Source organism: Nipponia nippon, unplaced genomic scaffold, assembly GCF_047370975.1.
Source record: "Nipponia nippon isolate SJK-2023a ecotype South Korea unplaced genomic scaffold, ASM4737097v1 scaffold_1, whole genome shotgun sequence".
Lineage (NCBI taxonomy): Eukaryota > Metazoa > Chordata > Aves > Pelecaniformes > Threskiornithidae > Nipponia > Nipponia nippon.
Window position 1 is genome coordinate 109,751,393 of NW_028262290.1, and position 19,149 is coordinate 109,770,541.

The window sequence follows — 19,149 nt, forward strand, 5'->3', positions numbered from 1 at the left end:
TCTTTAGGTTTTTTTTATAGTATTAACATGGTGGCTTGACACATTCTGAGGAAAGTTATAATGAAAACAAATACTGAGCAGGTTCTTTCACCTCTGCAAGACATGTTACGAAATGCCACCCAAAAGAATTTATTTTGGTGAAAAAAAGGAGAAATTCTTTAAGAGTGTGTTGATGGTGTCAACTTACATTGCAAAACAACCACTTTAAGAAGGCTGGTTTGCTCTCCACAAGTTACATTAACTTTCTAATAGTCATTCAGGGCCCAGTTCTTTTTACACACAGTAACTACCAAACTATTCTGCACTCTGAAAAAGAGTACTTCAAAACTCTGCATCCTTCTCTCAGCTGCAGAAACTCTGCATCCTTCTCTTAGCACAGAAAAAAAAGACCAAAAAACTTTTGTGGCATTTTGCATGCTATGATTAGAATATAATTTCAGTTTTGCTTGTCTTTTTCTAGAAACCATATCATTACAGTAAGCAGAGAATAAAAAAAACCAACCCTTTTCTGAAGTAAAAAGGGAGGATTTGTGATGAACTGTTTATTTTTTCTCTTTCCTCTTAAATTCAGTTCGAAAAGCAAGCATAAGAAGGAAATGATACACAAATCTACGTGTGGACTAGTCAAACAAAGGGAAAATGTGCACCATGTTAAGAGATATCTCAGCCAGTTCAGAATGAACTGACAGATTTACAGGACCTAATGCAACACTAAGCAGCTCTGTCTACGTCTAGAAATGTGTACAGTCCTATTAGAGCAGTGCTCTGCCCTGGAAAAGGAGACAGACCTTTCAACAGGTCTAATTAGCTTGAGTAGACATGCCACACCGATATGGCAGCCCTATTTCAATAACAGCTCAGAAGCCTCTGCAGCGTAGCACTAGATGCCGACCCATCAATACCACTCTTAGAGTTAAACAGCAAAAGTAAGTCCATCTTTTGCAAGAACACTCCCTTCTCTTCTGGGAGTCATTTCAGAGAAGTTTTCCAAAAGCCTCCTCTTGCTGTTTGAAATGTTTTGCAACATCTTTCACTCAACAGCGCTTCTCATATGGGCAAGTCTGGGTACTGGACGCCCACAGCAGGCACACCAGCAAGCTGAAAGACATCAGCAGCAGGGACAGGAACGTGTACATTGGACTTGGACAAGGAGGAAAGATGAATCCTTAGGGAGCCAATGCGATGCACTGGGGAAGGAAGGAAGCCGCTAGGGCAGCGTGGAGAAAAGGGAGCGCAGATCTCAAGGGAATATAGGTGCAAGTGCTCACCGCCGGTTCAGCTGCTCCATTTGCTGGATGGAGCCCGACCTGTGGATCCCATCTGGCGTTGCTGCAGCTGTGGGGCGCTGCCACGTAGTGGTTCGGTTGACATGATCAACGTAGAATACCCTCCCGTGGCTGTCTATCCGAGCTTCCCAATCTAGGGTTGGAAAAAAAAGGAAGGGGTGACGCTGTCAGTGTGATGCCTTCCAGAAAACCTAAATGCGGGAGATATACACACACATACATATACACAGACAGGGTATATACACACAAGAGATACTAATATATATAGTCTACATGCATGCAATATATATTATGTGTATATATTCGAAGTATACATTCAAATGTGTATATATACTATGTGCTTGTCCATATATATGTATATGCAGTATATGCATATACATAAACATTTCACACACAGCACATAGGTAGCCTATGGAATTCACTACCATAGACTATGAAAAACAAGTGACATAGTGGCTACATTTTTTAAAGGGCTGGATAATTTTACAATTAGTAACACTAATTGGCTGGATTCATTGCAGGTCGGGGTAGCCACATATAACCGACCCTTAGTAGAAAAGGATTACATCTGAAATAATGTGGCAAATCCCGTGTTTTCTTTTCTGTTATGTTTCAGAACAAACATGTTTCATTTCTCTCTTTTTTATAAAGTGGCTTCGAAGGACACCATACAGCAATTAAAGGCTCCCCTGAAAACTGATCACAGCCTGGTTGGACACATCCTTAGAAATCTCTGTAAACAGATGAGTATCATAAATCTATTCCTCTCATGAATGCTAACCAGATTGAAAGTTTGCAGCATAATATCAAGCCTTCCATCACTATTGTTTCCTACTAATGTTTAAGTTGTCCCATGACTGAAAACTAAAAGTTATTTGGTATATGATGGCTTGTGGAAAATGGTAATGTTGATAAAAAAAAGTGTTTGGAACAGGAGAAATTCAGAAGTGAGTTAGCTAGCAAAGCCACATATCAAATTGGTTGGAATGTATGGAGTAGTGATAAATTAGACTTGCTAGCTTCATATTTCTACATGATCCATCAGCTGATGACATATCTATATAAATATATGCACATACTTTCTACACATATATATACAAACCTCACTCACATTCACACACAAATCCACATATGGTGATTACCTTTGGAGGCAAACACTTCCTCTTATTCCCATACTCTTACTACGATACCCTCCTCCCTGATGAGTCCATTCCTTCTTCTGTGGTTTTCTATGATCAAATTCAGGATCAGCTGGATTTCATACTTTATGTATTTTATCTCCTACTCTCTAAGAGTAGGACTGAAGTTGTTCCTCTTCCTGATGTGTCTGGAAACTTCATGACCAGTTCCCATCCCCTGAATGTTAGCCCTGGCTAAACTCTGTTCCCATACCTGGGCTGGTCCCAGCCAAGTGTAGGCTGTCCTAAGTCTATGGCTGGCTGCCCTTGACACATTAATCCCACAAACCTTAAAAGATGAGCACTGGGAGTCCTTGGAGGAATTTTCTGTAAGACTCCAAAACAACAAGAGCCATATGCACATGCATTATTTCTTTCAAAGCTGACTGAAAGTACCTCGGTCCTTATAGATGCAAAACCTATAGTCATACCACAGGTACACATATAGCGTCTCTCACCATGAAAATCACTATATAATTTTAAGAAGAGGACTCTCTCTTCCTCCCACCAGGTAAAGTTTCCCAAGGATGTTGTAGCTGTTTCAAGATCACAGCTTTGTGAAAACACTGTCTAAAACGTAAGACAGTGAAAACTAGCACATCAAGTAGAACAGATGCACGTTGAAGGAAATCAGACTGACACATAAGGCGGGCTGAAGGCCAGAGCCTTGCTGAGCACACTGTCACTGGTGGCAGGTGTACCACCGTGGGTGGGGAATGGTCCTTCTGGAGCTATGCATTATCAGCAATATCCTCAAGGAAATAATCTTGGCCAGATCAAAGGTGACATGATGTACCTTAACATCATGAAGATCTTTGTTTTCCTTGCTGTTATCTGGCAAAGGACAAATCCTAGCCCTCACCCCACGCTACTGTAGTATACATGTAACAACTTGAGAACAATAAAGGTCAACGGATAATTAGAAGCTTGTAGGCAATGCTGTAGATCCACGCTCTAGACAGCCTACAGAAGACACCGGCTGGTCATATTGGTCCGAAGCCTGCTGATGGACACTTAGTAAGAATAATACTACCCAACTACACAGTCAAACAAGGGCTTCTCAAAATCCAGCCCTGTGCGCTACCAGCTCTAGAGGCTATGTTGCAGTGTCTCTCTAATTAAATGCAACACAGAGTTCCTAAGCTCCTGAGCATAATACTGAGAAATCTAAGAGCAATGAAACTTGTCAGGAGCTTGGAGGTCACAGTGAAAACATCAGGTCAGGATCATGCAGACTGGATTACAACTTCAGGAAGCCTATCTCTGTTGGATGTACCAAGCATCCAGCAGCAGTATGTACAGACATGAACTACACCTATCTGTGAGCACTGCTTTATTCATTGCTTTATGGGTGTATACACCTGAAACCATGGGCTGACACTTGCACTGGCATGCTAAAACATTTGGAACTGTGTGTCCCATGGCTTTTGAGAAACCTGTAGCAGTACTGCTCCTTGCAACCAGCTGAATAACTCTTCTTTTGGTCACCCAGGAAGGCTGTCATAGGGCAGCAAGTGCCAATACTTTTGTTGTACACAAGTGGCAGGTGCACTTTCTGCCTTCCCACAAGACAACCTGTAAGTCACACAAGTCACTGAAGCTGCATATGATACCAGATTTGGGGACAGATGGACAGATACCTGCACAGAGAGATGAACAGGCTGACAGGTGAACTGACAGACAGAACTCCGCTTCTGAGCTGTGCTAAAGTCCCTTCACGCTACTTCAGGGGCATAGGTGATCTAGGAAGCAGCCAAATCTCCTCAGGGTCTTTTGTTAGTTTTTCAGGCAAAATAAGACTATGACTACAACAGAGACTAACCTCCATCTAACCTTCACAGTAAGAGCATGCTGGAGCACAGGCAGGGGACAGGACAGTACTGGTTCTGTTCTCCAGTGATCCCCCTCCATCAGCCGAGTCATATTTCACAGCAGCCTCTGAAACTGCTCTGATTTATACCAGAAGACGCAACTTTTTCTGGCAGGACCATAATCCTGGCGGGGCAAAGTAAATACGCTGTCTTTTCCTTTCCAAGTTCAGTCACACCTTCGGCAAAGAGCAGCTCTGAACTAGGCACATGTATTTTTCTTGGCTTCAGTTCTGTAGGGTTTCCAGCAGTACCAGCAAACACATGCATAATAAGGGGTGACTATTAATGCCGTCATGAGGCCGTGCAAACCCTGCAAATCTTCTCTCAATCTCATATAGGCCTTAACATTCAGACTGGTCATTATGACATTCCTACATAAATAATGATTCTGTTCTATCTTACTTTCCTAAATAAAACTGTCAAAATTAAATTTCCTCCCTGAGACCAACTGTTGTGGGGTTATGATGAAATAAAGTTATTCAGAAAACTATCCAAAAGAGAAAGAAGACTGTCGAGAAGATTCTCCATGACCGAAGTAAAACCATTCAACACTGAACTTGCAGCACTATCAAATTATCTTCAGCTCTACTTATGGATGGAAGCTAATGCTGCATGTGAGAAGTAAGCCAGGTTTGATCATATAACTCAGCTTTAAAACATAAAGTTCCTTCCTTTCACATTGCAGAACTATTTATCTAGGATTAAGAGGTATTAAAGGCGCTGAGACAGTAATACCGAATGCTAGAAGAAGAAACATTTCTAGATTAAAGCTATAGCTTTCATTTTGAAATTACCTTAAAATTTCATGGAGAGTTTTTGGAAACAGGCTTCCTAGGTGATATTAACCAATTCAACTTTTTTCCTGCTAGATTAACTTTGTGCAGTCTATTCCTATTAAGATCAATATATTTAAGCCCACAGTGTCAGCCTTTATTATAAAAATGATGTTATATGCAAATGCTAAAATAAAATTCTACAAAGAGATATCACTTCTGTACTGTATCATCACATATTGCATTTCATGTCCTTAAACCCTGTTGTGAAAGCACTTGTGAAAACCAGTGGTAGAAATGATTGGGTTTTGAGGATAATTGTAAGAAAGAGGAAAAATGTATTAAATTGATAATGGAAGAATATGCAACAGATTCACAGTATGTTTTGTTTACCTGAGCTGGTGTCAGTGCCCTATCATTAAGTCTTCTAATGGGGAATGTGCTCTATTCAGAAAGTGTTGAGGTAAGACTGGGAGGAAGAGAAATATTTGCCTGTTACAGAGGTAACCGTTCCCATTTCATCATTTGCTAGCAAGCCACAGTGGGACTCTCATAAGACTTCACTGGGCTAAAGGCATTTGAATCACTCATGCTACTGTGCAGCTGACGCCAGCATCGGGGCTATTTTCGGTTTAGGGAATACTGACAGCATGGTTGGTAAATGATGAATTATTTGTCAAGGGCACCATAGGCCAAATAAGTGTGTTCCCTACTTGGGCTTTGAAAAAAATAGTGCTTTGTTTAGACACCTGGTTGTTTTCCTGAGGCACTGCACATTTTAGGTCGTTAAATCATGTGCTGAAGTTGAAAGGTGATCAGCAGCACGTTGCAGGGCATAGAGTGCGCTCTGCTGGGCACTTAACGCCAATGCAAAAAGCGGGGTAATCCTCCAGGAATACACAAGGGAAAGGCTACAGAGACAATTGAAAACATCTCCAGCAGTTGATTCGGTGGTAAAAATCCCGTATTATCAGGCTGCTAATCGATCACGCTATTTAAGACCCTCTCATTTTTATCCAACGCAACTGCAGACACCGTTACAGTCCATAACGAACATAAAATTCACTGATTATCAAATCCAAAGACAGTACAACAAGACCCCTCTACATGAGCTGTCTTTTCCCAGCTTCTTCTGGTTTTGTTCAGATTTGGACCTGTCTGTCCCAGGAGCATCCTGACTGTGAAAGGGTTCCTGCTGGACTTGTAAGCAGAGCTGATAGACCACAGGGACTGCCATCCCAAACCATCTTTGAAGTTGGTCATGGAAAACCTGGAGACAAATGTTCTAGATAAATAAGACTACCTTGCTGATACACCACCCAGAAAGCTTTGTGGTAAGGCTTCTGCAACACCTGACAGATACCCACTCATTCCAGTCTAAACACACTGACTGGAAATGGAAATAATATTATTTTCATTTCATGGTAGCTAAGGAAGAAGACAGACCAAGGCAGAGGGAGGTTATGGAGCTTGTCCAAAATAACACGACAACACTTGAAGTCAGGATCAAATAAGGGAAACAAAAGGGCATATATTGCTTGGGTTCTGGAGAATGTATATACAGAACAGATGGGGTTATTTAGAAAGACATACTGACCTCTATACTGTTTGAGTTAACAGGAAAAGCTGAAAAATGCAATAAATTAAAAAACTAAAGCTTACTTGGTGGAAGAGGCTCATCGATAGTTGGGTAGTGATGATGGTCAGGCCTCAGAGAAGGAAGCTGGCTGACTGGCTGAGAATTATGGAGTAAAGGACAATCACCTATGGACAAGATATTCAAGACATTGACAGTCATTCACTGTTTTCACAATGTGGTTCAAAAAATGTGCTACTGTAAAACAAGTGATTATTTTTTAAATAGGTTAGCCTGGTGTACTAGCAGCTCTGGTTATTCCTATTTTCAGGCACTACTTTAATAACAACTCATATGCCAAAGAATTATTAAAATAATGCAGTCAAGCTCTGATCTCAGGTTTGAGTCAATGTTAAACTATTATGGGCCAGATTCGGGACTCATAGACACACAAGTGTAAGCGAGAGAAGAATCAGGCTTGATCTCTGAGAAATACTGTGCATGTACAACCAAACTCAAGCTTCTGCAGAAATTGGCAGGAACATGCAAAATCCTGGTTCCAACTTTTAATTCATCAGTGGAATACGAAGCTAAAAGCTGCCTTGGCTCTTTCTCCGCTTTTCCGAAAGATCGATGGCTGTATAAGTGGACTGGAATCACAGGATTTTGCAGTCCCTGCAAAGCAGAAGATCATCCCCTTCTATAGGTATTTTTCAAAATTCAAAGAGTCCATCTTGGGTGGAAAGAGGGAGAATGAGAGAAAGACCAGAAACAGGTAGGAGACAGGTGGTAGAAGAGGAGGACAAAAGATAGTGAGACATAGTCAGGATCTGAGATAAAGAAGGAAGACCTGAGATACAGAAGAGGCAAAGAAGAAGAAAGAGACACGCAGTAGACAGTGCAGAGGAAGATTTAAACACTAACATTGTATATATGTCTGTATATCCAAATATGAAACAAATGAAACCTAAGCAAATGTCCAAACTCATGTTCTGTTGAAAGGAACAAGTAACTTAAGATCTAGTCAATGTTTATAGAATCCTTTGAGAAACTAAGAAGTTATAGTAGGGATGAAAAAGCATTCCTTATCTTAGACTTAACTGTGAGAATAAGGAACCTGCACATTAAAACTTCACAGGTTCCAGAATTAAGATTCCTTCTTGGTCTGTCCTTAAAACCTTAGAAACCAGGACCATTTATCCTGTTAACAGACACATTTTAATATTGTGTGTTAACAGTTTTTCACTATAACCTCCAGCTCCAGGTGGGCCTGTTAATACAGATACAATCTGAAATGCATAAATATAACATTTACATGCATCAGAAAGATGCAGCTTAGGGAAAAAATATATTTAGTGTTTCCAACATCACCAGAAAATTACACAAAGATACTTCAAAATGGAAAAACAGACCATTCAGCTAAGCCAAACTCACTGTGTGCTGGCTGGTTTAGCTATCTTCAATGTCAAAATATTAACAGCCTAAGAATTAACATTTTGTAAGAAAACCAAACATATAGCTACCAAATGTTAAAAAAAGAAAATTACCAAAACCTATGTTTTTTCTTTAAACAACCAACAGCTAGAAGACAGAAGCCAATTTTGTATAAAACTGTAAAAAAATCTCACACCATCCAGAAGTGAGAAAAATCACTTAGACAAAAATACTCCCTCTTCTAGGTGCTCTGATGATACCGTATGGCCTGTTAAATGTCTTCATTAAACCACTTGTGTATAGGCGTATCTCACAGTTGCATCTGCTGCATGTTTTGAACAGACAGCAGAATTATGTAAGTTATTACTCAGTGCTAAAACTCCATCTCTCATAGCCTTAAAAACCGTGCTGTTACTACAGATGTTGTAGTATCAACTACGAGATCATCCATCTTGTTTTCTTTACTTACCTCACCATAATTGACTCTCCCCTAGTCAAGATAGTTACGCCAAGCCAGCGGAAGCATGGTAGTATCAGTCACCTGGAGTGGACGGAGGTGACCGCATCTACTGTATTTGTAACAGCTGCCAAGTCACGAAGCAACGTGCACATTTACTGAAGCACACCCAGTGATATCAAGAGAGTGCTAAGAGCTGGGCTGCCCTTCAGACATGCTCTCTCTCAGCTAACCAAAGCAAAGCCACCGTGAACACTGCAGTGCCCTTCATACAGGCTCAAGGGGCACAATCTTGGAGCTGTACTGAATCCATATGCAGAAGACACCCTCTCCCCCCACATCCCCTCTCAAAAGTATACACACTCCAAAATAACCATCAAATCTGTAAGCATGGTCTCACACACACGCGCGCTCATGCCCCCTTAGGTATACTTGCACATATATGCTGTCCACACGCAAAGACCCTCGCCTGCAAGGAAGGAAACTGTGGGTTTCTATACCTCTGTGTATTTCTCAGAATTCAATTCTTTGGGCTAGATTCTGCTCTGCAGAGTGAATAATTGCCAAGGCCCAGCTGTCTAGACACAGTCCAGCATGTAAGACCATCTTTATGCCTTTCTTTCTGCTGGGGCAGGGTCTGTTGCAGTGGGAAGGTGGGTGTAAATAAACTGGGAATAGAGAAAGAAAAGGTAGAAGGATGCTTTGGTTGGGGTTTCCCAGTGATCCCCAAATATGTTATCCTCTTGGTGCCATTTTAATTTGGTGTCACATAGTGGGAGCAGATGACTCAGGATTTGTCTCGTCAAGACTACCTCTTGACCTTGCTGCACACTCCTTAGCTGCTGCTGAGGCCTTTACTTCTTTAGCTAGAGAAAAATGATGCACTAGCTGAAGAAAAGATGAGTGATCAAACCCACCCTTCATGTAACTCCATATGACATAAAATGAGTTACCAAAGGGAGGAATTTAATGTAACGGTTTGGAGGGACTGGGAAAAACAGTACCTAAATTACAAAGACAAAAAAAATACTTCCTTAAGTATGTTTTATCTCTAGAGAAGGACAAGGAGATGAGAAATTTGTTCAATATAATTCAATTTTCAAAGCATCTAAGAAAAAAAATATCTCTGTTGAGTTACCCTATGGTCTGTGAAATCTGAAGTAGATTTGTTTGATACTTGGGGAATTGGAACAAACAGAGCTGGAAAACTGGGTTCGTAAGAGACAAATATTTGCATTTCTCCACGCTTATGACTGCGTGGCTACCAATCATATACAGACACTGGCACAGATCTTTAGCTGGCGTAAATCAGCATATCTGCCCCTTGACAAGCACAAGCTGGTCCTCTCGCTGACTATCAGAGACATGGCAGCACATCAGATATGTGAAATGGAACAATCCCAGGAAATAAGGAATGAGTTGGTGGATGTGATAATGCTGATCTGGCACATAACTACATCAGCTAATCTTGATTTTATAATGATGCATGTATATCTACAGGAATCCATATATACAGATCCCCATCTGATTTATTTGGTTTTGCTGGGATTTTTAAGGACAGGCTCAATTATCCAACCCTCCCTGATATCTGGTCCAGCTCACAGACCCCAAATTTGTATGAAATTAACGGTGAGCTATCTGAAACCTCAATTATCTGATGCCCTCTGTGACATCCAGATAATCAGGGTTGCTCAGCGCATTGATTCTCAGGATCTAACCTTCTCTTCTGCTGCTTGGACCTGCTATTGGGGTGTCTAGACTCTCTGTGGCTCTTTGTGGATTCCCACCATGAGCTACTAGTTCATCTGGCCACTGGGAGGAGCCATCCACTTGCTCCCTGTCCAGCTCAGGGCTCTGTACTGAATCTGGCACTGACTCAAAAGCACTGTTCTCCTCCTCCTCATCATCCTGTGAGGAAAAGACCGTGCTCTCAGAAATCTTTGCACTGTCGACGGAGGAGAAGCGGGTATGGCTGGAGAAGCGATTGTTACTGTCGTAACAGGAGGTGCTGTAGCAAGAAGTGCTGTAGCAGGAGGTACTGTAGCAGGAAGTGCTGTAGCAAGAGGGGCTGTAGCAAGAGGTGTCGCACGCCTCGCATTCGTTGTCACCATTGGGCCTGGAGCTTGACTCGCTCTCACTTCCTGTCCTGAGGTGTTCCCCATCCAACAGCCCATCATTTAAGTCAGACAGTTGCTCATCCAAGGTCCCAGGAGGCACCGTGCTCTGGCTGAAGTTCTCTTCAGCCTCATTTTCCAGAGGAGGCTCTGCTGCCACTGTCTCACTCTCACTGACCACCTCCTTCTCCAATGCCTCCTTGACTGTAGACTCCTCATCGTTTTCCCCACCGTTGCCACCGTCTTGCTCTTCTTCCCCATCACTGCTCATCTGTGCCGAGGGCAGGCTGTGAAGCAGGTTGTGGATCCTTATGTAGTGCGTGCGAGGAGTCTCTGGCTCACCGCAAGCTGAAGCTATGACTGTCTCAAGTTCAGACACAGGCAGGGAGCATGGCCTGTTTTTCCTCTTTGCTGTGGTCCTCAGTTGTAGCTTGTTGTCTTCCTCCTCCTGGGCTGAAGCCCCTTCTTCTTCCTGACTCTTCTCTAGGTCCTTGCCAGCATGCACATCTGCACTCACCTCATCAACATCTAACATTTCTATGCTGGTCAAGACTCCACCATCTCCCTGAGTACCAGAATTGGCTTTGTTATTTTCCCTAACTTCAGTCTCAGGAGGAGACGTGCAAGCCAGCAGAGCCAGCTGCTCCGTGAGGTCCGTAGCACTCAAAGAAGGCAGCGCTTCTCCTGGGATGGATTCCAAGGGCTCAGGAACTGGCACCGCATCAACCTCCCCATCTCCTGCTAGCTCTTCATTTAAGCTGTTCTGGTTGACTTCCCCAGGTGGTTTGACAGCCCCTGGGCTATCGACACTGTTCACACCGTATCCATTTAGCTGTTCTGGAGCTGTACTTTCTGAGGTCACTGTGTTGATGCATGGAGGCTCACCGAGGCTTTCCTCTGTGGGGTTGTTCACAGGGCTTTCCTGGAGGTCAGCTGGCTCAGGATCTGCACTAATGGAGACCTCTTCATCATCTGTATGAGACAGGAAAAGAAATTAACTTACTCCTTTAACAAAAAGTGTTGACTGAACCAGAAGCTTGGCTGTGGGGGCGCAGGCATCCACAGCAATCTGAGAAAATTAAAAGCATAAATTACAGTGTGAAATGAGTGGGCAACTGAGCAGCTATCAAGAAATGCTGCTTTTTTTGCTAGGCAGTCTTTGTAAGTGGATATAACAATGATGTGGCTTACTCATGGTAGTAATCTGTATGCAGCCCCCTGACTCCTTGCAACATAACCTGAAAGTAACACCTTCTTGAAACTCCTCTGAGTCAAACTGGCATTGGAGGAATATCATGGGAATGACAAGGAAGTCTTCCCTGAGGTTTTGATGACATTTTTTGTGTTGTTTTCTTGCTGAAGCTGACGGGACTCCACCACGGAGAACTTAAAAAACTGTTTTTCACATCCCTGAAAGGCAGGAACTTTCCCCAAAACATCCTTTGATGTGACCCTCATCTGTAGCACCTCACCCGGATGCCAAATGACCTGACCTCTTTCATGCCACCCAAACAGTCAAAAGACAGAAGTCAGCGTTTTCCAGCAAGGGACAGGTCACAATTTCCAACCACTAATGCAGCCGGTGTTGGTTTGACAAAGTACACCTGAGAGGGCACTATCACAGATAGGCAAAAAGTCCCTGAGCAATGCTATTGAGACTTTGACATGAAAATCAAGGTTCAAACTTACACCTTTGTGACAGTGACTTCCTAATAACTACAAGAGAATGTGAACCAAAACCAAACCAAAAGGGAGGGAAGAAAGGGAACACTGAATTATTTTTTGGTTTACTTTTTCCATTAAAAGTAATCAAAACGAGAAAGTTTCTAATGGTCTCTACTATTACATTCTCTGTTTTTACTTATGAAGTGCTCAAATACAGATGACTACAAATAACAGCTCATCTAGCACTTCCCCAGGACAGGTGATAGAGAAGCAGATGAGACTTTAGTTTTCCACCCTCTTCTTTCCCAGTGATGTGGCAGACTATTTGAAGCAGCCAAGAACCAGGGAATATGAGACACCAATAGCTCTAATCTAAGGGGAAACAGGGAAGAAGTTGTGACTCACGATGCATCCTGTGACAGGGGACTTTATGCACTTTCCTTTGCTCATGACTGTACCTAAAGTCCCAGAGCAGCCAGGAATGAATTCAGATTTCTGAGGAGAAAGAATGTAAAGCAAAAAAAACCCAATATCTAGATAAATGATGGGTTAAGACTGAGAATTACCTGGATGGATGGAAGAAGTTATCTCGAATCGGAACTGCAGCTGGCCACTGACATGATCTGTAGGAAGCCTGCGACCCAGAGTGTAGCTTACAACCCTGTCCCTGAAAGAAAACAAATATCGTCACAATAGACTATAACCTACCCAATGTCTGCAGTGCATAGATAAAGCTGCTGCGTCCTACAAAAATACATAATGGTTTTCAAAGGCTATTCAACCCAGCCATGAGGGCGTGTTGACTTGCATACGAGAGAACGAATGGCAGAGAAGGAGAGGACAATGTCTTCAATTACAATGGAACAGCTGAGTCAGTGAATAAGACAGGCTTCTGGGAAACACAAGCACGTATGTATATAGAGAAAGAGAACGGTGGGAATGGAACTTCTGCAGTATGGGTATGAAAATACTGACATGGGAAGCAAACAACTCCCACTTCAGCTATCGTAACAAGACTTCACTTCCCTGCTGATCTGACCATATCTACCCTTCTGCAGAACCTTGCATTTCTGTATGTTCTTCCCTTCACCATCTGCAGAAAATTCAGCTTTCCTGTCCTTTCTTTCAAAATCCTGTACAGGCCAGTCCCCGCTTACCACCTTCTCTTTTCAAACTGGCTGAATGACTGCTCTTCATCTATTTCCACCCCTCTTACCTCTATGAAGCTGAAATATCAGGAGAACACCTTCCTGACAAGGTTGATCAATGACTCCATTCTGTCCTTGTGCAGGTCCCTCCCTTTGCCACACTTCATCCACCCCTCAGAACAGAATGAAACTATAGAAGAGATTAACTTCCCAGCTGCCCAAAATGAGGCTGAATCAATGTTTGCAAAGCATTTTTTGAGTGTAAAGGGTTCACTAAATAGTAATATTTATACATCTTTTGAAGAAACATAGCTCACTGCCAGTTGGGCCCAATATATTTGCTAGGATAATTTCACATGCATCAGAAACTCATATAAATGAGATGATCTCAAGATTTGTGTATGATCTTTTTGAACTTGTGTGTATACTTCTCATTGAGCTTGCCTGAGATTTAAAAGCCACTATGGTATTAAAACTAAGCCAGATCTAGGTGCAGGTCGGAGGCACTGCGCTTGGCAAAGTATATCCTTAGATAGACAGTGTTTACAATAAGGAAGTAAAATAGGAAGATATAATCAGAAGATGATGAGAAATCTTCTCATACAGAGGGAAGCCAGTGATATCAGTTATAGGGCTCCACCTTCCCCAAGCTGTTCTTTTCCATCTGGTTTCTAAAAAGCTACTCTATCTTCCCTACTTGAGAAGGGAGATAGCTTAGTCCCTTCTGGTAGATTCAGCTGTCAATATCACAGCCAGTTTCTGAACCAGCTGTTCAAAAACACTTCCAACAAGCTCAGCTTCCCGCTGTTCTGCTGAATTGAGATCCAATTTTCAAGAACGCCTTCTTGGGAACCACGTTGCCTCTGCTCTCCTCAGTAGATGACTCTTTCTCTCCCTGCTCCTCAAGGTCTGAACCTTAATGTTTAGAGCCAACTTTTTGGCCTTGTCTGCGTACTATCCATCTTCCTAAACTTGGTTTGTGTTACTTTGGCAGCATACACCTTCCCAGGACTTTCATGCAAAGGGGAAGCAGGGCAGGGCTGGTGAACTCAAGTGAACTGGTTATTCCTTGGCAGCAGGATAGGGTCAGAAAGATTTAGTTACAACATGCCAAACATAATTTTTTTATAACATTTCCACTGTCCAGAAACCAAAGGGAGGAGGAAGAGATCTGGCATGATTTTAGCCCATAGGTAATTCCCTGAAACATGAAAACAGCCTGTTGATAACATTAAAATAATATCCAAATTGAAAATATTGCACTCTCCAGATTCGCAGCCACGATACACACAAAACAATTTTCTTTCCTAAATGCCAGCTCTCACTTTGCAAAATGCAATGGATAAGGTTATAGAGGGAATTCTTTGTCGGGCCCGTAGTCCTATAAATTAAGACCAACATAATTCATCAGACAACTGTCAGTTTAATAACTTCCCCTCAACATCATTATATCAACCATAATGATATATCACCAGGGACTAAAAAACAGCAACACACTTGTTAAACAATAGAAAGTAGCATAAGCAGGAAATTTACCCTATGGCATGTCTCTCCAAGAGGCGTTGAACCGGCATAGAGAGTTTTCCCAGGAAACGCTTGATGATTGGTCGGCTCTTTGCAAATTTGTCTTTAACTTCTATTTCCAGGACATCCGTGGGCAGGGAGACAAAGCTGAATTGCTGCAATAAAGGAAAAGCACAGAACATGAAGCTGGTGGCTGGGCCACAACACACAGCTGCTAAAGGCTTATTGACCTCTGTAAGTCTCTGGCTTTTTCACAGGACAGAAACAGTCCTTGGACTCCAAGGCACAGGCCTGCAAAATCAAAGGAGCTTGGCCTCAAAGCAGGCAGGTGAAAGCACCCTACAGGTACTGTGTAATGCTGTAGAATCAGGCTTGGAGAATAGAGGAATTTCATTTATTCATGCCATGGTAGCATCCAAACACTCTAAACAAGGCTTGCCGATGGTAAGGACAATACACTTGCAGAGATCTAATGAACTCTGCCCTAGCAACGATTTTTGATCTAAATGTAATTGCACAGCTTATGGTCATCCCCCCCCTCCCAAGTTCTAAAAGCTTAAAATAGCTGCATGTAAGTGCAACTGGCAGCCTGGAGAGATGTTTAGTCAGCATTTCCCTCCAAGTGAAATCAGTCCTCTTTGCATTTGACCGGCTATTTGTGGTACTTCGGCTGTGAGGCACACCTCAGCTATTGAGAAGTGAGGATCTAGTGAGGTGAACGATACGTGATCAGAGTTTTCAGACACGTCTTGAAATCTCTCCATCTCTTGCTTATCCCTGCCCCACCTTAAAAAGAAAGAAGTCTGAATAGACTGTTTATTTGGATCAACCTCCTAACCTGGTTCACAGCACGATCCCATAGAGAGCTAAACCAGAAGGTAAGCTACAGCACAGGCTACTGGAACAAATGATACTGGGGAAGATAGGAACAGCAGCACCTAGAACTGTTGTTGTCACCAAGTGCTTTGAAACATGTGACCACCACCTCAGCCGATCTGGTTTTAAGAACATCTATTTTTATTTGTAAGTAATGTTTCAATAAGCTCTTAGAGACTGTGTGCACGCAAACCTGAGGTAGGGTGGTATTTAAGGTCGCAGGAGCAAGGAAGTCCATGTGTACAGCTTCCAAGCATAGGAGCATTAGGACACCTGGAGATGTCGGGATCTCCCCATAGGGAAAGCAAAGCTCTATTTAGGAACAATAGTGAAAGGCAAATATATTAGATAACTTGGCCTTGCTTGCTCCTAGATTAGCTAAATTCAGTACAGACTTGGAGCTGGTGACACAGGTCACCAAATCATTTTTCCAAACAGATCTGCTACTACTAGAATATCATCAATCAAAAAAAGCACATCTCTGCTGTGGTGTGCAACAGCAGGAAAACTGTAAGACTGCTGTTCACCTAACTGAAAGGTCAGTATTGAACTGGAAGACAACTTCTGTAGTAAGTGAATACTGAGACGGATGAAAGGATTTTCTAGCTTTCCTGCTGCCAAAACCAATCTTCACAACAGAATCATGCTCTGGGTTATCGAGGCCTGGAGTTAAGCCATAAATTGCTTGCTCTATTGAATCATTATCTAATTTTCAGAAATGCTTAGTTTGAACAGCTTCAAGTGAAACCAACGTGAGTGGGATATTCTGTTAATCAGGCCCTGCAAAAATGCAAATAGTCAGAGAGATACGATTCAAATAATAGCTAAAGTATTATTTTCTTCTTCTTTTCTTCTACGTCTTTGCAACAGATTACCAAAGAAAATAAACCCAAAGGGGAGAACATTAATTCCCCATATATATTGCAAGTTGCCTTATAAAAAAAAAGTTGTATTACCATTGTTTCACCTGCTAAAAACCTTGGGTAACTGCTGCTTCATGACACTTACAAGGAAAGCAGAAGAAGGGAATTAACTTCTAACTGAATGAGGTTATTGTAACGTACAGCAATTTGCCATTTAATGAATTCTCCGTTATTAAGCTGTTGACACCTATATTGTAAAAAAAGTCTCTGTGGGGTAGAGCATGTACACACACAGATGAAGACTGAGCTGTTCGTAAGTGGAAAGTAAAACATGGGTTAATGACCTGCACCTTCATACATTACTAATATTTTGTCTCGTGGTACAACTCTGAAGCAAATCAGAATCTGCATGGACATTTGTTTCCACAATATCAGGTGGAACCAAGCCTGACAGTTCCTTTCTTGCACAAGAAACACATTGATGTTTCCCAGAGTAATTATCAGCACCTGAGCAGAGAGTATGGATGCACGGAGCAAGGTGCGTTGGAACCAACAAAAGGAAATGTCCTTTTTTGCTTGAACAGCCATGCCTCTCAGATATACAAATGCCAGGATATTCCATACAATTTGTAAAATGAAATTGTGTTCTGATTTCATCACCTGCCAACCACGTTGCATTTGCGGATACACAAGACTGCCCTGGGACCAGCCCCTGGTCCACGATCACAGTTCCTAAACGCTTCTTCTAGGAGAATGTTCTGATGCATAAAAACAGCAGCGTTTTGGAAACACATTCTTGGCCTTTAAGACCAGAAGCATCCTGTGGCAGAGCTCAAAGGCTTTGCCGTTTGGAAACAACTGCAGTTTGAGATCAAAAGTGAACTCAGTGAAATGGGTTTGGAGACAGCTTGTAAAATAGTGATAATTTTACATCTTTCAGTTTTCCATTATCTGAGCACTTCCTCCTGCTGTTGCTTTCATCTAGTTTAATCCCTAATGGACAAGATTTTTCTAAGGCAATCCCTGACCATGGATGCCTCAGGCTCAGGCCACCACACTGAAAAGCCCTAAGGAATCCTTGTTTGCAGGACACACTGGCCTCTGGCCCTTTGAAAAATGGATCCCAGAAAAACACCTAGGTTTGAGAACTCAAATACTTGTAAACTCATTTTCAAAAGTCACCAATCACTTTTGAACACATGCAGGTTCTTGTGATTTTTAAAGATGAGACTGTCTTTTTTGGATGCAGAAGCAAATCACCATCAAATCCCAATTTCTCTCTCTTCCTTCACCTTCTTTTCTGACAAGTACCGGCCCCTGTACCTTAGCCACAAAACACTGCCTGCATTCACACCGTTCAAGCGTTAGGCTTTACTATCCTAGCTATCTGGAAGAGAAAGGATCCTGCATTTCGTAGTCTTCTCCAATGTAACTAACATAAAACATTAGTATTATATTACTGCTGTAATAAATGACATCCTTTCCTTGCCTAATATTTGCTAATTGTCATAAAGCAATGCTCAGTTTGTGAAGATGACAGCGTAAGCTTCATATCCAAGTTAAAAAAAAAAAAAAGGACACTAATTATAAATTCTGCAGTACCCTTGGGTTCACACTCAGTGATGTTGTAATTAATGATTCATCCCAAGGAGGGGCAAGAAAAGGAGGCTGTAAGATCACAAGAGAGATAAAAATCGACTCTCTTCAGGATGAGGAAAGCCTGACGGGGCTTCTTACATGTGCCCAGAAACTACACCACTGATAGCCAGAAGTGCTGCATTTTAAGAATAAGTCTGCTGCCATTTTTTGATGTTACTGTCACATTTTTTTCTGTGACTCTTCCATTATTTGGAACTTTTCTTGTTATCACAACTCTTAGTACTACAGAATTAACTCAGAAATTAAGCTTTCACATTAAAAAGAAGTATAACGTCATGGTTGCAGAGAAAAACAAGAATACAAAAATTTTAGTACAATGAGTGCAAATATATTATTTTCAAAAGACCTCTGATTTTTCTGACAGTCACTCCTTGAAGCCAGATTCTTTTATATTTTGCAGCTGGCATTGGCTACCATGCATTTTCTTTCACAATCTAAGACAGCAATCTTTGAGCTGTATGTTTTCATTGGGGCCACAACTCATTTTGCGGGCTTGTTCATTGGTTGGGTTTTTTTCCACAACAATTTAAGTTCCTTGCATCACAACTGTTAGTGCAAACTCTGCAAGACTGGTCAAGAACTTCATGGAACCTGCTGGAATCCAAAGACACTAAACTAAAATTTACACTGAGACTAACTGTAGTCGGGTGTACTGAAGTTTACATAAATGGGCTTTTTTCACAGTCAAAGAACAAAAGTGAAAAATATCATTTCTGGCAGTTTTT

At 41.9% G+C, this 19,149-nt stretch overlaps 1 protein-coding gene across 9 annotated transcripts in view; it reads right to left on the reverse strand.

Moving 5' to 3' along the window:
* The window catches only part of HECW1 (HECT, C2 and WW domain containing E3 ubiquitin protein ligase 1), a 301,696-nt gene that overhangs the window by 66,914 nt on the left and 215,633 nt on the right, over positions 1-19,149 (reverse strand). For 8 of the 9 annotated variants that reach the window (XR_015706691.1, XM_087766783.1, XM_087766773.1 and 5 more), the window contains 5 exons: positions 15,039-15,181; positions 12,921-13,021; positions 10,294-11,661; positions 6,771-6,872; positions 1,269-1,419 (listed from right to left, as the gene is read on the reverse strand). Coding sequence is in view for 8 of the 9 variants with exons in the window: in XM_087766783.1 (XP_087622909.1) it covers positions 1,269-1,419; positions 6,771-6,872; positions 10,294-11,661; positions 12,921-13,021; positions 15,039-15,181 (1,865 nt within the window). In the remaining variant the exon portion in view is untranslated. The remainder of the gene's footprint in view (positions 1-1,268; positions 1,420-6,770; positions 6,873-10,293; positions 11,662-12,920; positions 13,022-15,038; positions 15,182-19,149) is intronic. The other variant, XM_087766816.1, reaches the window with a different exon arrangement.